We start from the raw sequence: 22,170 nt of genomic DNA, 5'->3' as shown, positions 1-22,170 counted from the left end.
TTCGCTATTTTATTTAGAGACAACTGTGATTAAAAAATGAACATGATTGAAAATCTAGTACAGATTAGTATTATTATTTTGGCTCATTATATTTTAAATTGTATCAATCAATATCCAGTATCAATATCCAACAAGTTAGGCCCTTCGTCCACCAGTGCAATGCAACTGCAATTTTTTAGGACAGTTGGATGATAGTTGCGTTGCACGTTCTTTGTCCACTGGCACAACTCTCGTGTGCCGGTCAACCTATATATTTAATAAAAAATAATTATACGATTATAGTGAATTATGGAAAATAGCAGGAGCGTCTGTTTGAGTCGCACATGCAACTGACAAGTCGTTTGTTAGTTGGTCGTTCGCGAGTTGATTGAAGGTTGCGTTGCAGACGCGTAGATGGACGTGACTGCGCAGTTAACAAGGGTGTGCCTGTAAAGCGACTCCCGTCCAACGCTCATGTGACAATTTTTTGACTCAAGTCGCAAAACAAATATTATTAGGGCTCGGCAACCTATGACCTGCGGGTCACCAAGTGACCCGTTTGATGATTTGAAGTGACCCACTTCAGTTCTGCGAATATAATTTTTTTAACGTGTTACGGTGTCACGACTAGACCACATATATGACTGTTAGGACCAAAAAGATTCACTGACATTTAATAGTCACATTTTAATTATTTTGACCCGCAGCCAAAAAAGGTTGCCGAGGCCTGATCTACACTTTTAAAATTTAGATTAAAAAATGAGACACATTAAGAAGTTTATTATAAATAGTTAGATTAGGTTGTTAAGCTTTTGTAATTAAATTTAGATATAATACTACATATTATTATAATTAATTGTATGGATTGTTTTCCTTTAAACAAATAAATATATCCAATAATCTAGATAATCCAAATGATCTTACGATACATAACAAATATGTACGCATTTTTTGGCCCGAAATCCATTATCATCTTTTCAAACAACTATCAATCATAATTATCTGAAATCGATCGGGTTTAACCAAACCCTCATTATCTATAAAATGTACGATTTAATAAAAGTATCCTTATTATTGGTTACGAAAAATATAATAAATCTAAACAATATCATGGACAGCTTACTGATTAGTATCCTTTACCGTCATTAAAAAACTATAGTTTGTTGCATGTAAATAAGATGTAATAAATTATGTAAGCAAATAATTTAAGGCAGTTATATGCTGTTGCGCTTTTTTAAATATATTTATAGCATTAGTTTTTTATCTTGTATTTGTTTTTATTTACTATGGTAACGAGAATCATAATTTTATTAAATAAATTGCAACTACCGGGAGATCCAATTCGAGTTTCCTATGTTGGCAGCATTGTAATTCTGATAGCTGTCAATAATCACGCGTGTTCAAAGTGTCAAATGTTAGTTTGCAACAGCACATTTACGAAATAGATCGCTTAACCACCGCTCAATTGTTTTACAGAAATAACAATTCTATACGAATTGTATATCAAAGTTTATGGATAGATTGTGGTAAATTTCATCGTCCTATTGAGCGAACAATTCGTAACGTAGTGAAAAAATTTATAGAGATTAGAAGGCTTGCGCATCATCGTGACGCCCATTCAATTGAAAATATTGCTGCTGTAAGTGAAAATGTGGCCAAAAATGTTGTCGATTCGTCGACGTTCGTAGCTTTTGGGCTCTTCTTATGGCTCCCTTTGGCGCATTTTGCATCTAGACTCGCACCTACACCCGTATAAAATTCAGATAATACATTAACTGAGGCCCAGGATAGTAAATAATTTACGCAGATTGGGTGTTAGAGCAGCAGGAAGCTGATGCTGATTTTTTAAAGAAATTTTTCTTCTCTGATGAGGTACAGTTAATGTACACGTAATTCACGAGAGAGCATAACATGCCCAAAAAGTACTTGGTCAGGCGGCGTCATTGGGCCTTACTTTTTTTGAAAACGATGAAGGTCGGACTGTACGAGTGCTATAGTTATTAGTTAACTATATTAAGTTCGTTACAGTGCTACACCAACGAAACACTAATGCACACCTCATTCTTTTTAGTGCACACTACAAATAAAATATTGCTCAATATAATATTTTTTTATTGAGCATGGCTATATTTATATAATGCTATTTTTTGTGTTGTAATGCACAAGCAATTCGTTTTATAGAACTATCTTTTAAAAGAATTCCCCGTTAAATCGCACCCAAAATAATATTACTATAATTAAACATTTCGTGTGAATTTATAATAACAGTTGTGTAAAAGTGTGTGTGTATGTTATATAATTGCCATCATGACGCATTGGGTAAATAAACAGTACACATGTTTTGTTCTTTTGAAAGAGCAGTGTTGTAAATTTTAATTTTGTGGTGAAGTCGTCTTGTGGGCTTCCTGCGAGCTTGGAAGGCCTTCGAGACTTCGAAGGATCAGAGCTATTTTTGTCAAAAATGTTAGTTAAAATGCTCTTGAGTTTTTAACTATTGTACATTGCTACATACTTCTTCTAATCAAATCAATGAGATAACAAATATTTATTTGCGTCATTTGTTTAACAATATATTGATATAATTAATTGTATGATAATAGCAAGATAAAGTAACAATTTTATGTTATTGTGATCATACGCAATTAACTATGCAATCAGCTAGATATTTTTCTCCGGCTCCTCAACGCACGTGCATATAATACACCAGGGGTCCCAAAAACTAAAAAAATATTGAAAAAAGTATGATTATTTAAAAAAATTATTGCTTTCGAAATTTTAGAATAAAATAAGTTTTTATATAATATCGCCCAATCTTCAGATGTCCAATATCGGTGTTTACGGGCCAACTGTAAATTTCGAGTTTTATTTATTTCTGAAAGTCACGGGTTTTGTCGGACTTTACAATCCCACATCGTTGAACCTTCTTGAATAAATGGATGGCCATCCGCTTGCAGAATCTTCAGCAGCCAGCTTCGAAAACGTTTTTCGACGATTTTTAAGACTCACGAACCAAGATTCGATCTTCCTGGACAGTTGTATTTAGTTTTTTTTCAGTTTATGGCTTTGATTTGTAAGAACGACATTCGTTGAACTGTTTCAAAGCATTTTGAACAGCGTGACGTGAACAATTAATGTGTTTACTAATTTACGACATATTCAGTCAATAATAAGCAATATGCGAATGCAATAAAATTATATTCGCTATGTTAGCTTCACTTAATTTGCGTTTTTTTGGCATTTCTTAAACGTTTGTATGGTATTTATAATAAATTATTAAAATAAAAAGGTTGAAATAACGCAACTGAACAGAATTACAATTAATACTACCTGCTAAAATATTTCGGTCAGACTATGCACTTGTAAAGAGCTACACACCATTTTAAGGGGTGCCCCATTATTATGACCAAGGCTGTAGATATATTTATTATTAAAATTAAATCATGAGTAAGTATTGTGCCTCACCAGACTAAAACTGAATTCTGTTAATCAGTTATATATTTTACTAATTTAAAATTAATTGTAGTGTAGCTTTCAATTACTCTGTGAGAATTCAACCCAGGACTAAAACTCACATATTTTGCAATTAAGATATTCAATGCATATAAAATGTTTTTAATACATGCGCAGAAAACCTTTTTACTTAATACTAAATCAAAATTGTTTTTTAGGGTACAATAATGAAAAAAGGTACAAAACAGTACGAACGATGGGAAGAACTACCGTTTAATATCGACTTCAAGGTTTACATATTTCACGTTGAAAATCCTGAAGAAGTAATGCAAGGTATGAAGCCTGAATTGACAGAGAAAGGACCCTATATTTACAGGTATGTATTTTAAAATATCTTATACAACGAGTTTATATATATGTTCATATTCCGAATTCTGTTACCTGCTTGAAACATAAATAAATTTAAAGTGGCGTAACTACGGTTTAAAAACAGTCTATATAGTCATAGCAACTTAAAAGTACGCCGAATATTTATTAGAATGCATACAGATAGAAATATTTGTAATTGTATTATAAAAATAGGGTTAGTTAGGGGAAAACATCTTGTATCTATTCTTAACATATATACATATGAAAATTAACTGAAAAAATGCATTTTTACAGTCAACACCGCAAAAAAATGAACATAAATTTGGATAACGGCACGCTGTCTTATATTCAGTATTATAATATGACTTTCAACGAAGAGAAATCCCCGGGCTTAAGCGATACAGACGTAGTGACGGTCTTAAACTCACCTTTGAACGTGAGTTCAACTTTACTTGATTATTTTTTTTGTTGTATTTTAAATTGACGATTTGTTGTTTAAACTTTAGGGTATCATGCAAGCAATCGAGGCGACCCCAATAGTTGGAAGAACTTTGCTAAAAAATTTGAACTCCAACCTAAAGGTGGTTTTTGGCAAGTACGATCAGCTGATCACTAGTACTACAGTGAAGGAGCTACTGTTGGATGGGATGCAGTTTTGTATAAACGATCCACACATACTTTGCGATAATATATGGAAGGGATCATTGGCGAAAACTATAAGAAGAGAAAATAAATCGTTGTACTTCTCATTTTTTGAACACGTAAGTTTTTAAGAAAATATTTGTTTAATTAATAAGTTGGAGTAGACATCTTGGCCACATATTAAAATATGTTTATAATTGTTCTAATAGTTGTGTTGTCTTTTTGAATAACATTCTATAAGCATAACTTATTCTTGATTGCTTCAAAGTTATTATACAATATTTGGTTTTAGAAACAAAATCATCACGACGGGATATACGCGATAAGAGATGGACAGGAGAATTTGAATGACTTGGGAAGGATCATCAGTTGGGAGAACAAGACGCGGTTATCAGTTTGGCCAGATAAATACAAAAACTCTACATGCAACATGATCAACGGAACAGACGCCACCGTTTTCCCACCGCTGGTCATTCCAGGTCCTTCGCTGGACACATTCAGCACTGACATATGCAGGTGAGATTATTAATAAGAATCAATGTTTTTTAATAGTAGGAATTTATTATATTCCTTATTGTAGACAAGTTATTAATTTTGATAATCACAAAAGAGAGGTGTGACTTCGCAGCCAGTAAGACGCAGGTGGAAACTAGTGAGAATTTTATTAGATTATATTACATATTGCGACAGACTATGATGGGCAAGATGTTTTCTCCAAGCGGTGGTGGAGAAGCTGGCGGAAGGATGATGTCAGTGGAAGATCCTCAGAGGTCTTGTAGGTGGCGTGGCAGCAACAGTATAGCGGATGTTGCTCCCTCTCTGTTGCGGTGCTCGAATGGTAATGTCCCTCTCAGAATGTGAGCCACCATGACCATATGTTGTCCGCGGGTCTGCGGGCGTTTGCTAGTTTTTTCGAGTGTCTGCCGGAGGCCAGGTTTTAGTATCCAGGACTGCGAAGATTGCTGACAAATCACAATCATGCAGCGATCATATAGGCAGTTGCTGCACTTGCTTCTTAGAGTCAATACGCCATTAGAAAGTGACATTTGCTTGATGGATATCTCCGAGGTGAATTGCGTAACGGAATATTGTGATTACGCATTGTCTTCCGGTGATATGTTGTTTCCCGTGACCGTTTCGTAACAAAAAAATATTCATTCAATGAACTGGAGAATCCTTGCGAGTTATTTATGAAGGAACCCTTTATTTCTAGTCGTAACGAGAGCCTTTATGTGATCGCACTATTGTCTAAATAATCACTTTTGGTCAGAGTAATTTTTCGAGTTTCAAGAATGTTTTTTATGGTATTTGTCGTATCTACAAATTTTGTTGTATCCCATATAATTGACAAAAAAAAATATTTTTTCAAGGATCAAATTGGTTAACGAGCTTAGTCAAGATATTTAAAAGATTTTTATTTAGAATTCATGACGACATCATTAAAACTACTGTAGTATCGTAACTTCAAAATCCCATATAAATAAGCAAAAAATGTAAAAAAAAAAAAAAAAAATATTTTAATTTATATTTTTAAATGTCAGTAGTAGAGCTTAAAAAATATAAGTAATAGTGTAGAATATAAATTTAAAGTTATTTATTATAAACAATTTATAATACTCTTATATAAAATATAATTTATCTCAAAACATCTGTCTCTAAATGCCATTTGTAGACTTAAACTTTCTATAATATGGGGTTAATGAAACATTTTGCGTAATAAGACTAATAACAATTATATATTTAACTTGCAGATCAGTCAGGATGGATTACAAGGGACAGTCATCCGTTGAAGGAATTAACTCATTCAGATACGAGGTTGGTTCATATATGCTCGAGGCCCAGAACGAAAACACCACCGAGTGCTTTTGTGTCAAGAAAACTAACGACCTTTTCACCCAAGAAAATGGATGCTTGAAAGAAGGCGTAATGGAAATGTATCCATGCTTAGGTATTTTTATTATTATTTTTACATATCAATATCCAACGGTGGCAGGCGGACGATACTGAGAGTCGTGTAATATTGATTTTTTGAATCATTCGATTTTTTACACCGACCTTCTAAAGTTCAACAGGTGAACGTTCCCAAGGTTCGAATATTGCTTTTAGAATTGGTTATGTGTTAAGCACTGTACATTTTAGTTTAAAACACTTTAATACACATACAAAGTATATATTTGATCGATAGCTTATAGTAAAAAAATAAAATAAATTAAAGATCTCAACGGCAGTGATGGATCTAGTTTGCGAGTGATTGATATTCTCGTTGAGGCTTCTAAATTTCAAATTCGTGATTTGAAATTTGGCTCATGTGCGTTGGTATTCAAGCGTAGTACAGCGAAAGTGAACATAAAATAATGCCCATGTCAAAATTTCGCTTTTTTTCTGACGACGTGGGCGTGTTTGTTTGTTGTGATTTTTTCAATAAATGTATTCATAATCGTGCGACTTATGGTGACGAAAGAAACTCGTTAAATTCTTGAATTTTCTCGCTATATTCATAGCCTAGTGACCAATTAGGTTTTACTTGTTTGACAGCATTAACGTTTAATTATTTACTCACTTAAAAAATCATAAATATTGTTTTTAAATTCCATCAAAAATGCAAACGCAAACTTCGCTTAGATGCGTTGAATTCAAAGCTCTTCCACATTACTACCATTCAATTGGGGAACGAAAAAGTCAGTAATCATATATCTATAGCGTTCTGGATGGCATCATTTTTGAAGAAATAATAGACTAATGATTCCATCAGCCCATAAAGCACACCAAAAAGTGTCTTTTTGTGGATTTAATGGCGTCTCAATAATAGTTTGTGGATTTTTTTACTCCAAATGCGGCAATTTTGCTTGTTGACGTAGCCATTCAACCAAAAATGAGCCTCATCGCTGAACAACATTTTGTGGTGAAAATGATAATCAAGAGCAGTTTCGTTATCGAACCATTCACCGAACGTTCTATGCACACGATAGGCAAGTGGCTTCAATTCTTGCTCAATACTACGCTCCACAGCAGAAACAACTTCAGTGCGCGCTGTACGACGTCTCTGCGGATGCGTATTATCAATTAGAGTATGCGTGATGCGAAAACGATCCATGGTTATTTGAATTTCTTGCTCGGATGGACGTTTATGTCGACCGTAAAATAGACGTAGCGTGCGATATGTTTCGCAAACTGAACCACGATTTTCGAAATAAATTTGCACAATTTGCAAACGTTGTTCTAGCCTAATTCTATTCGTGGTGAAATGGCAAATCAAACTGAGTACAAATCTGCTGTCAGCTTTCAAATTGACTGTCGCTAGAAAAAGTGTTGCTAATTTTAAAAACAAACCACTAAAAAAACAGTCTTTACATAGCTTGATGACTATAATTATTTTCAGGAGAGTAATCAAAGTAATCCCTTAAAATCATAACATTTTTAAATTGTCATAATTTAAGCCGAGCCTAATTGCCGAGCCTATTGAAATGAAATTCTCTGATTCTACACAAGTTGTCAGAATTGTTGGGAGATAATTAAATGCTAATTGTAAATCTTTCTTTCGATTTTTTTCTTTATTAAAGTATACATTTATCTTTTTACTGCCTTTGTCAAATCACTCGTCATCTTATTATTAGCTTGATTTTCTATTATATTTTTTGTTTATAGTTTTCTGAAGTTTGTTTGTTTTTCTCTGGACTAGCAGCATGTACATTATATCTTTCCATCTTTATTAGATAATCGTTTAATCAACTTGACAAATTGTTTGGTAATCTTATTTTTAGTTTGCTGGTCAAGTGAAATTGCCATGAGACGAATTTAATGTAACTGGGTTTGATTTGTATAAATAACCAAATGATGGGACAAGTGATCTGTAAATTACAAATTAATAATCAAATAAGTACACATTTTATTTGTTATGGATAGAGTAATTAATGGCATTAAAGTTAAATTGTGATTCTTGTGAAGTGCCTTGAATCACGGGCACCGTAACAAAGGCGCGCGGTCAAACCCGCGTAGACAAACCCGCGCGGAATAGTGCGCTTATTGCCGCGCAGACATAACAAAACCGCGCGTAACATAGCTATAAATATACATATATGTATCTACCGGTGAAAATATATATTCCGATATAATTTCACTGAAATGACATATCTAAAAAAATATTTTTGGGGTGGATTTTTTTTTGAGAAGCAAATCCACAAGCCATTATTGAGACGCCGTTACATTCACAAAAGTCACTGTTTGGTGTGCTTTATAGGCTGGTGGAATCATCGGTCCATATTGCTTCAAGAATTATGCCGACAAGAACGATACAGTTAATGTAGAAGGCAATAAATACATGATTACTGACTTTTTCGTTTCTTAATTGAATGGTATTAATGTAGAAGAGCTTTGGTTTCAACAAGACGGCGCTGCATGTCTATTTATTGAAGGAAACATTCGATGAGGACATAATTTCGCGTAATGGACTTTTGATCCTGTGATTTACCACTTTTGGATTATTTTCTGTGGAGATATGTAAAGTTGTTAGTATACGCCGAAAAACCAGAGACGAGGTACGACATGGAAGCCAACATTCACTGCGTTATTGTCGATATATGGCTTGAGCTGCTCGAAAAAGTAGTCGAAAATTGTACTTCCAGATTGCGCCAACACTTTGAGCCAATACCATGGCCATTACCACAATTTTTATGTGTTTTATTTTAATTAAAAGTTCTATACCTCTAAAAAACATCCTTTATAATACTTATGTATGTATTATATGTACATTTAATCCAAGAATATGTATAAAATTTAAACACCTGACCCATAAAAAATATTTTTAAGGTTCTCATGAGTGTTTTATGAAATATGTTCATATTAATTTATAACTTTATTTATTATACATGTTATGCTGCACTCTGTATATACGCATATTATAATATATCAAAGCTATCGCGAGAGGCACCTGTTAAGTTGAAATATTTTAAAATGCTTACTAACCCTTTATGTACCGCAATAAGCTTTTTATATTAATTTAATAATTATATATTATATATTGTATTGAGCTTAAATGCAGAACAAAACACACTAATTCATTAATGTATATTATAAAATATTATATAATATATAGTTTTGGGGATATAAATAAAACATATATTTAATGACATCAGCTCATATAGAGAAAAATAGCTGTCTCGTTTTATACATTAATTGTCAATCAGTAATGCTTCATTATAATTTAATTAAAGAGCCCTGACCTTCTTTGTCATCAGTAATCATATTGCACACTTGAAGGGTTAAAATTATATGTTTACGTCGATCGTCTCAGACGTCGAGAAAAGGCGAGACACCCCGAATTTGCATAATACGGTCGTCGAATGAGCAATACGCAGTCGAGAGGCAGGTGAGCCTCCGCGGAGGGGCTGCGTTATAAGCAGTCGACTCTTGAGCCACGCCGAGAGATCGAACTTTGGCCATGATGAGACTACAGCTACTGTTGCCACTCCTCTTTCTCTTAACCACCACCGTTCAGTGCAAGATTTACGACCGGTGTGAGCTGGCTAGAGAACTAGCGCCCAAAGTCGACACACCAGTAGCCATTTGGGTGTGCATAGCTCAGCACGAGTCCAACTTCGACACGTCGGCCATCGGGAGACTCAACGGAGACGGCAGCGCTGACCATGGACTATTCCAGATCAGCGACAAGTATTGGTGCGACGGCGGAGTTTGCGACTTGCCATGTTCGTCGCTGAGAGATGAGGACATCGGCAACGACATCGAATGCGCCCATCGCATACACAAAGAGCACACGGGCTTATCTGGTCAAGGCTTCAACGCTTGGACTGTATACCGACTCTACTGCGACGGCGACGTGTCGAGATACACCGAGGGTTGCTTCGATGGAATCAAGACTACCAACCAAACCATCAATCACTTAAGATTCGACTATAAAACTACTAAAAGACCTTTTTCAACACTCTTCGACATCGATAAACTGCTTCCGATAACGCCTAAAACAACTACCACCACCAGGAAACCCATTATAGCTACAACTGCAGCACCTAGATTGACTACAACTACCAAAAGAACGACTCCCATCGTAAAATATGTAACGAAGACGCCCTTTATTACTACGACTGCAGCTTCTACTAAAAGTACGACTACAGCCCCTAGAATAACGACTAAAAGAACAACGCCAAGTGTGAAAATAACGACTAAAAAAATATTCATAGCTACAACAGCTCCTAAATTAATTACAACTACTAAAAGAACGACTTCCACACTGAAAAATACTACAAAAAAACCATTCATATCTACAACTATACCCCCAAGATTAACTACAACTACTAGAATAAATAATCCGAAGAAATTTGTTACAACTGTAACACCAAAATTAAGGGCTACGACATCGTATATAACTACTACGAAGGCATCGATCGTGACTACCGCTAAGAAGAATATTAGTACTACAAAAGCGCCTACGAGATATATACACGTGCAAATTTTCCCTAGACCAGTGTATAAATCAACAGTAAAATCTGTTACAAAGTTCTAGTGCTATATGTTTAGTGAATAAAATACTCTTTTATGATCTGTGATTATTAATATGAATGAAAATTATTTTTAGTTTTATATAATATAGATATGTACCGTAGAGATAGTTATAAATAGGATTAAATTATTATTAATTATTCGTAGTATATTTTTAATAATTTATTGAGTGTACTATTTAATAAATTACAGTATAAACTTAATAATAGTTATCATTGCTATCTGAATCATCTACTATCGACATAGAAACAGTAGTTTTAATTATGTTTGGATATGGATTATATGTGTTATATAGATTATGAATCAAGTTCAATATGTTTGTATATGAAACGTTTTATTTTCCTTAATATCGAGGTACATTTTCAATTTTCCTCTTTTCGATAGATATATTTTAATGTTAAAAGCAGTTAACGATTTAAATTATTAGCATAATAATACGCTTAATATGTTGATTTTATTTATAAAGCATTAAAATTTGTTTCAATATGTTTTTAACATTGAAATGTGCATGTCAAAAAGTGGTGAATTGAGATAAAAAACATCAAGTTATTGATTACAAATACAAAGTTATTAATTACGTATTCACGTACTATGATATTTTATTATTACATTTTATTAACACTTAACAGTCGGAGGTCGAACGATGTGTATATATATGACTCTTGAAATATCTACTTGATTGTCAAGAATGACTTGTGATGGGTTTCCGCGAAAGTGGTCGTTCAAGGACACCTTTCATGTAAAGTGTTATCCAATCATTATTTTTAGCGTGCTATCGTTTTTTTTTAATTAATTAGTTTGTCATCCATAATTAAGCATTCGTCCGAATGGTGATACTAGTTTCTGTGATTAAATGCGAGATTATAAATTAATGTCGAATATTTATAAATTTACGTCATCGACTTTAAATTCAAGAGACGGTGATAATTCCCGTGGCATTTGTAGCATGACGATTTGCATCGAAAGTAAACGAACAGGTGATCATCTTCAATTTGTGAACTGTAAATATAGCTATATCGTGATATTATATAATAGATAAATATTAGAGTCGTTAAATGATATTTTATTCAACAGGTTGTACGTTTTAACTGGCTTAGACCCTTGACATTTTGCCTCATCTCAGATTTCAAATTCTAAATTTTTAGTAAAATACATATTATATGAAATGCAGAATGAAATTCAGAAAAAAAAATGAGCCACTTATTTATTATACATTGACAGGGTTTTTATTATATGCATTTCCGATAACGTATCAACTTATTTATTTTAAATCAATCAATAATTACACATACAAGATATTATTACCACAAATATAATATGAGGACAACAGATATCCTTACCAGGCGCGTGCGGTGAGCTACTTTCCCTTTCGCTCGTTCGCGTGCTAAGTGACGAGAGTAATTGAGAGATAAGGGAACGCGGTCCGCATGCCTTTATCTATCAATCTCGTCACTTAAGTGAAAGTATCTCACCGCCTGCGCCTGATCTTAATGCAGTTAATTACTTGAGCGTCATTAAAAATTATACGGCAATTCGTCATGATTTTTATATAAATTATTCAGTTAATACCCCATTATGATACATACATATTTCCAGGAGCTCATGTTCTTCTGAGTTTACCGCATTTTCTTGGGGCTGACAAGGCTTATATTGATACTGTCAATGGTCTTAATCCTGATCATGAACGTCATGTTTCATTTCTTGAATTGGAACCAGTTAGTACATATTTTATTTAAAAATAAAATAACCATTAAATATAACTTTTAATATATATATATATATATATGCAGACGGCAGGAGTCCCAATGGCTGGCAGCAAAAGAGTGCAATTCAATATGATCACGAGAAAAGTGCCTGAGATGGAGTTTACGAATAATTTAAATCCGGTATTATTCCCAATGATTTGGGTTGATGAGGTATGCAGAATTAAACCATAGTTTTTTTTAGTTTTTTTTTTTAAATAATTTATTTTAATTTTAGAGCGCAGTGTTACCTCAAGATTTAATTGATGAAATCAAAAACTTTATCGTTACACCTTTGCTTGTCGGTAAAATTATTCTGACTTTACTGATGGTGATTGGTGGTGTAATGATAATTGTTGGCCTTATTCTTGGCATTAGAGGAATATTGAATCTAAAAGGACTAATCTGAAAAAAAACATTTACGTGCAAAATTATTATTTATATGTAGTGTATGCTATTTAATACATATATGATTATAATGCCGTATTACTTTGATAAATACTAGTATAATCTAAATTTATTAAGGACGAATTTATACATGACAAATTAATTGCTTAAATAAATTATAATAAATATTTTATTATTAATTTAAAGTGTATTTTATTTTTATAAATTTATTAATGTCCTCAACAATTTATTAATGTCCTCAAAAAACACTGTATTTAGTAAAAAACATTGTTTTTCAATAAATATATTAATTAATTTAATCGAATTAAATAATTATGTCATAATCATCTAGCACTATTTTTCATAAAATATTCAAATGTAATTTTCGGGACCATCCACAATCGTTGCGTCATGATCTCATAAAAATAATTGATATGTGTTCCTTGGATCATCTATTATTTTTTTATTTTTAACCTGATAAATAGTTTTTGCTTATGGTACTGATTTATAAGTATTCAATGGTAATACATTAAAAAATATAATAATTGTATTAACATATTATATATACATATATTATATTCTAACGTGTATTAAATTATATGTTATCTAGTTGAATACATCTAAACAATATCGTTTACCAGATTTTAATTACCTTTATTACTGATTGGAAATAATTTTTATATAAAAATCGTTTGATAAGAATTTTGACAGATAACAATTTGCTCGTATTTGACAGTCAAAACTATATAGGCGCCGCGATTAATCGTTTGTGTTATAAAATAGAAAAACAATGGGTATACTTTGTATGTCAATTCTTTCGGTTTCTGGATTCGTTTTGTTTGTGGTTGCTATTATTCTTCAACAAGTGATCTTGCCGCCTTTAATTATAGATAAAATCATTGATGTAAGTATTTACTATATTTAATAGAAGTCTAATTAGTCAGTTATAAAATAAAAGATAAAAAACATTTTAAAATAAAAATGCGCTTTAAATGTTACCACGCATTTTTTTTCAAATAGTAGTTACTCGTCGTTACTCGTTTAACATTCTTCAGATTTCACGAGCTATTTTGGTACTTTTTTAAAACTTAAAATTTAATTCAAAATACACAATGCGCGACAGACACGTGTTTACCGTGACCGTTAACTTGACACTGACTATCTCAACGGATCAGACTTGGATGTAGCGGCACCAGTTGCTGCTATGAAAATTCATTCACCGTATTTTTTTAACCCAACTCGTATTCTTGATTTAGATATTTTTTAAACATGTATTAAGTATCATAATCAGTAACAAATAAAATTTGTGACCCGTCATCTAAACCGTATTACAAAACTTTCTACAGTTAAAATCAACCAGCAATTTTTAGCATTATTGCTCTAAAAAGACATGAAGATATTTTTAAATTCGTATAAGGGATCACTGCTATTACATTATCTAGTTTTTATATATTGTATAGATAACTTAATTAATAAAATTAAATAATGAGGGATTTATATATTGGTTAAGAAATCATTAACTTAATAATGCTAAACTAAACATAAAGTTAGTGAATATTTCATAATAGCATGCCAAGCCCTTACCGAATTAGTGACAAAATGGTAACTTAACAAGCAACATTTTGGCATACCATTTAATATAATACCTTTTTATTTATTACTCAATCAAAATTGTTTTTTAGGGTACAATATTGAAAAATGGTACAATACAATTCGAGCGATGGGAAGAACTACCGTTTGAAATCGACTTCAAAGTATACATATTTAATGTTGAAAATCCCGAAGAAGTGTTGCAGGGAGTGAAGCCCGAATTGACAGAGAAAGGACCCTATATTTACAGGTAGTTATTTTAAAATATCTTATACAACTAGATTATGGATCATAAATAAATTTAGAGTGGCGAACTATGGCTTAAAATGCATTCTATATAGTCTTAGTATTTTTCAACTTAAAAATACACTGAATATTTATTAGAATGCATATAGATCAAAACATTCGTAAGTGTATTATAAAAACAGAGCTAGTTAAGGCCAAAAATCTTGTATCTCTTTGAGTTTCATATGTACATATAAATGTACATATGAAACTCAAACTGAAAAAATGCATTTTTGCAGTCAACACCGCAAAAAAATGAACATACATTTGGATAAGGGCACGCTGTCTTATATTCAGAATTATAAAATGACTTTTAACAAAGAGAAATCCGCAGGCTTAAGCGATACAGACGTAGTGACGATCTTAAACGCACCCTTGAACGTGAGTTAAACTTTATTGGATTGAATTATTTTGTTGTATGTTATATTGACGTTACGTTGTGTAAATTTTAGGCCATCATGCAAGCACTCGAGGCGACCCCGCTAATTGGAAAATCTTTGCTAAAAACTCTGAACTCCAACCTAAAGGTGATCTTTGGCAAGTACGATCAGCTGGTTACTAATACTACAGTGAAGGAGCTGCTGTTGGATGGGATGCAATTTTGTACAAACGATCCACACAAACTTTGCAATACTATATGGGCGGCATCAGCGTCGAAAACTATAAGACGAGAAAATAACACGTTGTATTTCTCATTGTTTGAATACGTGAGTATTTTAGACTTACTCGGTAGTGTATTATCCCGCAGGCTTTCAAAATGTCTGTGGAGTAGACATTTTGGCCACATAACAAAATATGTTTTAGCAAGCGTATATAAATCTACAATTTTAAACTAATCCAATAGTTGTGGTGTCTTTTTGAATGTCTCTAGCCATATTTATGATTGATTCAATGTTATTTTATTGTACTCGGTCTCAGAAACACAATCATAACGACGGGATATACGCGATAAGAGATGGACACGAGGACTTGAATGACCTGGGAAGGATAATCAGTTGGGAAAACAAGACACGGTTGAATGTTTGGCCAGATAAATACAAAAATTCTACATGCAACATGATCAACGGAACAGACACTACCATTTTCCCACCGCTGGCTACTCCGGGTCCATCGTTGGACATATTCAACACTGACATATGCAGGTGAGAATTGTGAGAATGTTATCGACGGTCGCTGCCGAAACGTCGGAGCGAATCTTTTGCCAAATTATTTTATCTATGATAACCTCACGCGTGAGATTTATCGCGGATGACATGCGATTTTGATTTTTACAAAACGATCCAGATAAGAATATTAAGGCGATAAGTATGTTTACATATATGTACATACGCACTCATTGGATTAAGATATTGTTTCTTTTATGAATATATATATTTAGGCTTACGCCCTGAAACATATCACCGTCACACTTATCTTCGAGATAAATAAATAAGGTCATAAACCTAATAATTATTTTAATTAAAATCACATAAGTTGTCATTTAATAGATTATAGCAAACATTGACCCAAAATACGTATATATTAATAAAAAAATATCAGATATATTTACAAAATTAATCTTTAGAAGAAGTTTTATGTCGATATGATTAAAACTACGGCAGGTATCGTATCCTTAAATTTCGTTATATTCCATACAAATATATTTTTTTTTCATTTTCATAATTAACGTATTATATTAATTAACTTACTTACTTTTTAATGTAGTTTTTTTATTATTTTAAGGATCAGATCTAAAGTTTCATGAGTTATTTATTACAAAAAACTTGTACTATTAATATAAATTATCTCAAAACAACTGTCTCTAAATGCCAATTTGTGTACTTAAACTGTCTATATTATGGGGTTAATGAAACATTTTGTATAACAACCATATATTTAATTTGCAGATCAGTCAGGGTTGATTACAAGGGAAAGTCATCCGTCGAAGGAATTAAATCATTCAGATACGAGGTTGGTTCATATATGTTCGAGGCCCAGAACGAAAACACCACCGAGTGCTTTTGTGTTAAAAAAACCAAAGGTCTTTTCACCCAAGAAAATGGATGCTTGAAAGAAGGCGTGATGGAAATGTATCCATGTTTAGGTATTTATTATTGTTATTACATTCCAATACCCAACGGCGACAGGCGGACGATACTGAGAATCGTGTAATATTGACTTTTTGAATCATTCGTTTTTTTACACCGACCGACCTTCTAAAGTTCAACAGGTGAACGTTCCCAAGGTTCGAATATCGCTGTTAGAATTAGTTATGTGTAAAGCACTGTACAATTTTAATGCACATACGAATTAAGGCGCACAATTCGCACATTTTTAAAGATTTTTGTCGATAATGCAAAAATTGTTCGCTTCCATGCATATGTAAAGATTTGATTTAACAAGGATTGTGCAATTAAATTAATATTTTGTTGCATAAAATGAATTGTTTGTGCAATTATGTAAGATAAATCTTTGAATTTTTTCTTCGGAAAAAGATTTGTTGCAGAAAGTTATTCATGGGGTGCTCACTATTCTGACCAATGCTCCAGTGGTAATGCACAAACAATTTTTTTTTATGGTAGAATTAGTTTATAAATTGCTCATTTAAATTATCCTCTATATGTAATGAGTCAATTTTAATTTAATACAAGCAGGAACGTCATTTCAGTATTTTCCAGGAGGGGGGGGGGGGCAAAAGTTGCCCAGTCTGTGGTCGTTATTTTAGTATTTCGAATTAATTAAGATGCATTTTTCTGGCCAAATTCAAAGGAGGGGGGGGGGGGCAAATGTCCCTAGCAGCCCCCCCCCACCACAAATAACGTCCCTGTTTAGAATTGATGGAAAAATCAATATTGTGCCGTCGTAGTTTAAACGCTCATATTTTTATAATCGAAATATTCTTAGAGTGAAATGAAGCATATCTAAACCGAATTTTGGTCAATAGGAGGGCGCAAAAACAATTATCACTTCTCAGAAGTCAAAAATTCACATCAAAAGCAATAAAATCGTGTCGGTGCCGTCGCAGTGGGAACGCTCGGTAACGAGCGTTCCCACTGCGACGGTGTCCTTGCGACTTTGACCCATACTTTCATATTTAAGTCTATAGTAATACAGGCGGCCCTCTACTTTTGCACAATTCGCTATTTCGCATATTTTTAAAAATTCAATTTTTTAAATATTTTTGTCGATAATGCAAAAATTGTTCGCTTCCACGCCAATTTTGAAAAACAAAAATAAAATTAAAGAATAAGTTAAAATTTGACTCTTTACAAGTTTTTAAAGAAAACACTTAAAATGACTTAAACTCGTCTCCTTAACTTAATTATGTATGTATATTGATAAATAAATATTTTTAATATACTATAGATAAATATTTTAAAATACAATTTTTGATGGTTTTTTTACATCCCTCTACTTTCGAACATTCAACATTGGCACACATTTTCAGGATTCAATTATGTGCAAAAGTCGAGGGCCGTCTGTATATATTTGATCGATAGTTTATTAAAAAATAAAATAAATTAAAGATCTCAACGGCAGTGATGGATCTAGTTTGTGAATGATCGATATTCTTGTTGAAGCTTCTAAATTTCAAATTCGTGATTTGAAATTTGGTTCATGTTCATTGGTATTCAAGCGTAGTGCAGCGAAAGTGAATATAAAACAATTCCCATGTTAAATTTCGCTTTGTTTGTTTGTTTGTTATGATTTTTTCAATAAATGTTTTCATAATCGTGCGACTTATGATGACGAAAGAAACTCGTTAAATTCTTAAATTTTCTCGTTTGACTGCATTAGAGTTTATGTTTTTTAAACCATCCTCAAAAATGCAAACGCTAACGTCGTCCACTTTGTGTTTTAGATGCGTTTTTGTGCTCGTTCGTTAGTACAGTGCCATTAACAACCGTTTATTTTTTATATAATGTGGAAATCCGTCACACACGGCGTGATAAGACCGACTGACTCAATGGACAGAGTTTGCTTTTTTTTTTACCGCGAAAGCTGCTTCTACATATTCTTTATTCTGTGGTTATAAGCAACGCATTTCACTTACATAATTCTTTAGTGATTCGCTTTCTTTATAACACTTTGTTCCGTAGCAATGTTGAGACAGGATTTTTAAGTATTTCTCATGATTGAGAAAATACATAAAAGATTTCTAAGATACTTATTTAAGAAGAATTCGGTTGTTATCCTTTTAACCTTTTTAGTGAAATAAGGTGGTGTATGCTAAGAATGCCTAGCATTTTTTTGGCAAATATAGATGATTTTATAAATATATTTCTGAAAATTTAAATTTTTTGTGTGAACTACTATTTATTATAAGAACTAAATTAAATCCAGATTATCAATTAAATACACAAAAAGTATTTCATAATTTAAAAAAAAATAGAAACCCGCGTCCTAGTGGCATTAATGTCGTCGTTCATAAGAGGACACCGGCGTATAAATTCAAGTTTTCTTTTGTACGCAGATGATTTAAAATTGTATAAATATTTTCGATCTGTTGTGGACTCCTCTCTACAAAGTGATCTAGACTCTCTATGGAGATGGGCTTCCGTTAACCGTTTCTCGATCCCATTCGCCATCAGTTTATTCCTACGATCTCGGTGGGAACATTTTGACTAGAGAAACTTCCACTGAAGATCTCGGAATCACTATTGAGAGCAAGTGGAGGTTCTCTCTACACATACACGACGTCTGTGATAAATTTTCCAAGATGATCGGCTTTATTATGAGGAACGCCTTTCAAACAAATTCAAAAAAGATTTTTAAGATACTTTCATAAAAGGATATTTGGTTATTATCTGTTCTCATGGTTATTATTGCTGGGAATACAGCGCCTTTCCTGAGCGTTGGGATACGATTCGCTGAGTTCTCGCAGAAAGTTGTATATCGCTAAGCATTTCTTCAAACTACTGAAGGGTGCTGTCGATAATCCAGCTATTCTCGAGGAATTCCAGTTTTGGGTTCCAGAACGTCTTTGAGAATCACGATCGCGTCCTCTTTTGATAGCGATTGGGGCTAGGACGTCTGCACTTGCCGACTCGCCTATGGCTGTCGCCATCCGGCTTCTCAATACGCTGGCATTGCACATTGACCTCTTTATTGTCAGCTACGAGGAGCTCGACGTACATTTTAAATTTTATTCTCTCCGATAGAGATATTGTATTTTATTGTTAAAACTTAAAAGCAGTATACGATTTAAATTATTAGCATAATAAGTCATTTAATATGTTGATTATATTCATAAAGCATTACAATTTGTTTTATATGTTTTTTAACATTGAAATCTGCATGTCAAAAAGTGGTAAATTGATATAAACAAATATAAAGTTATTGATTATATATAAATACAGTTATTAATTACGAAATCACGTAAAATAATATTTTATTATCAGTATTAACGGCCGGAGGTTGAACGATGTCTATGAATATGACACTTAAATTATTTTAAATAACCACTCAAGTGTCAACAATGACTTGTGATGGGTATCTGCGAAAATGGTCGTTCAAGGACACTTTTCATGCAAATTGTATCTGATGGTGTTATCCAATCATTATTTTTAGCGTGCTATCGTTATTTTTAAATCAATTAGTTTATCGTCAAAAATTAAGTATTCGTCCGTATGGTGATACTAGTTTCTGTGATTAAATGCGAGATTTTAAATTAATGTCAAATATTTATAAATTTGCGTCATCGACTTCTCGTGGCATTTGTAGCATGTCGATTTGCATCGGAAGTAAACGAGCAGGTGATCATTTTCAATTTGTGAACTGTAAATATAGCTATATCGCAATGTTATCATTTAAATATCAGAGTCGTTAATTGCTATTTTATTAAAGGGGTTGTAGGTTTTAAACTGGCTTAGGTTAAACATTTTAAAATAATTAATAACCTTATGAATTTTTCGAAGCCCTTTGCCATTCAGCCTCTGAGGTTTCACATTCTAAGCATTTAATAAAATACATATATTATATGAAACACTAGCTATTATACAGCTGTAGTTAAAAGTGAGAATGTTGTTCTACAATATAGAGAAAATAGCAAAGCTACTAATTTATAATACATTGGCAGGTGGCTTTATTATATGCATTTCCAATAACGTATCAACCTCCACATTTTAAATCAATTAATAATTACACATGCAATATGTTATTATTACAAACATAATTTGAGGACAAGCAATGTCCTTATACTACAATGCATTAATTTATTATACAATTAATTAATTGAACGTCATTAAAAATTATACGCCAATTCTTCACGACTTTTACATAAAATAATCAGTTGATGACACAATGAGTACGTAGCATGAATATTAATTTCTATTTCCAGGTGCCCATGTCCTTCTGAGTTATCCGCATTTCCTTTGGGCTGACAAGGCTTATATCGATACTGTCAACGGTCTTAATCCTGATCCTGAACTTCATATTACATTTCTCGAATTGGAACCGGTTAGTACTTATTTTATTTAAAATTAAAATAGCAATTAAATATCATGTTTTATGTATGAACAGATGACAGGAGTCCCAATGGCTGGTAGCAAAAGAGTGCAATTCAACATGATCACGAAAAAAGTTCCGGAAATGGATTTAACCAATAATTTAACCTCCCCGGTATTATTCCCAATGGTTTGGATTGATGAGGTATGCAGAATTAAAACATTTTTTTGTAATTTTTTTATTTAATATTATTTTATTATTTTAGAGCGCATTGTTACCTCAAGTTTTTATTGACGAAATCAAAAGCACTATGGTTACACCTTTGCTTATTGGGAACATTATTCTGATTTTACTGATGGTGATTGGTGGTGTAATGGGATGTGCTTGCCTTTGTATTTGCGCTATAAAAAAAAGTAAGTCTGCAAAGACTGTGTAATTTGAAAGAAAACATTCACGTGCAAAATTAACGTGAGAAATGGTTATTTATGTGTAGTGTATACTATATAATACAAATTTGTATATAATGGCGTATTACCTTGATAAATGTTATTATAATCTAAATTTATAATAAGGACGAATATGTTTTTTAATTGTTTAAATATAATATAATAAATAGATTATTACTTTTAAATTAAATTGTATTTTATTTTTATAAATTTATAAATATCTTCCTACAATATTATTTATGTAGACCCTTAGATTAAACTATTTATACGAACCGCTGTATTTTAGTAAAAAACATTAATTAGTCGAATTGAATTACGTAATGTATTTTTTATGAATGGAA

General features: G+C 32.5%; 2 protein-coding genes across 2 annotated transcripts; both read left to right on the top strand.

The window, feature by feature from the left end:
• The first annotated feature begins 367 nt into the window (after window positions 1-367).
• LOC148227610 (uncharacterized) lies at window positions 368-21,985 on the top strand. The gene is made up of 17 exons (XM_088202017.1): window positions 368-420; window positions 3,648-3,805; window positions 4,093-4,234; window positions 4,305-4,559; window positions 4,733-4,956; window positions 6,192-6,388; window positions 12,550-12,668; window positions 12,744-12,869; window positions 12,934-13,101; window positions 14,765-14,922; window positions 15,197-15,338; window positions 15,410-15,664; window positions 15,876-16,099; window positions 16,844-17,040; window positions 21,277-21,395; window positions 21,459-21,587; window positions 21,649-21,985. The coding sequence occupies exons 1-17, from the start codon at window positions 394-396 to the stop codon at window positions 21,817-21,819; spliced, it is 2,811 nt and encodes a 936-aa protein (XP_088058143.1). The 5' UTR covers window positions 368-393; the 3' UTR covers window positions 21,820-21,985.
• Window positions 9,791-11,437, top strand: LOC148227611 (uncharacterized). Its single transcript, XM_088202291.1, has one exon. The coding sequence runs from the start codon at window positions 9,878-9,880 to the stop codon at window positions 10,955-10,957; it is 1,080 nt and encodes a 359-aa protein (XP_088058417.1). The 5' UTR covers window positions 9,791-9,877; the 3' UTR covers window positions 10,958-11,437.
• Window positions 21,986-22,170: the final 185 nt, after the last annotated feature.

This window comes from Plectrocnemia conspersa, unplaced genomic scaffold (genome assembly GCF_051122295.1).
Source record: "Plectrocnemia conspersa isolate PC_06_02 unplaced genomic scaffold, ASM5112229v1 ptg000013l, whole genome shotgun sequence".
Classification (NCBI taxonomy): Eukaryota; Metazoa; Arthropoda; class Insecta; order Trichoptera; family Polycentropodidae; genus Plectrocnemia; species Plectrocnemia conspersa.
The sequence above is the reverse complement of the archived record's forward strand: the minus strand, read 5'-3'. Positions and strand labels throughout refer to the sequence as shown.

Coding starts and splice junctions, on each gene's coding strand:
- LOC148227611 (XM_088202291.1), top strand. CDS start 9,878: ATGATGAGACTACAGCTACTGTTGCCACTCCTCTTTCTCTTAACCACC.
- LOC148227610 (XM_088202017.1), top strand. CDS start 394: ATGGACGTGACTGCGCAGTTAACAAGG. Junction 4,235..4,304: donor TCTTAAACTCACCTTTGAAC/GTGAGTTCAACT, acceptor TTTAAACTTTAG/GGTATCATGCAAGCAATCGA. Junction 15,339..15,409: donor TCTTAAACGCACCCTTGAAC/GTGAGTTAAACT, acceptor TGTAAATTTTAG/GCCATCATGCAAGCACTCGA.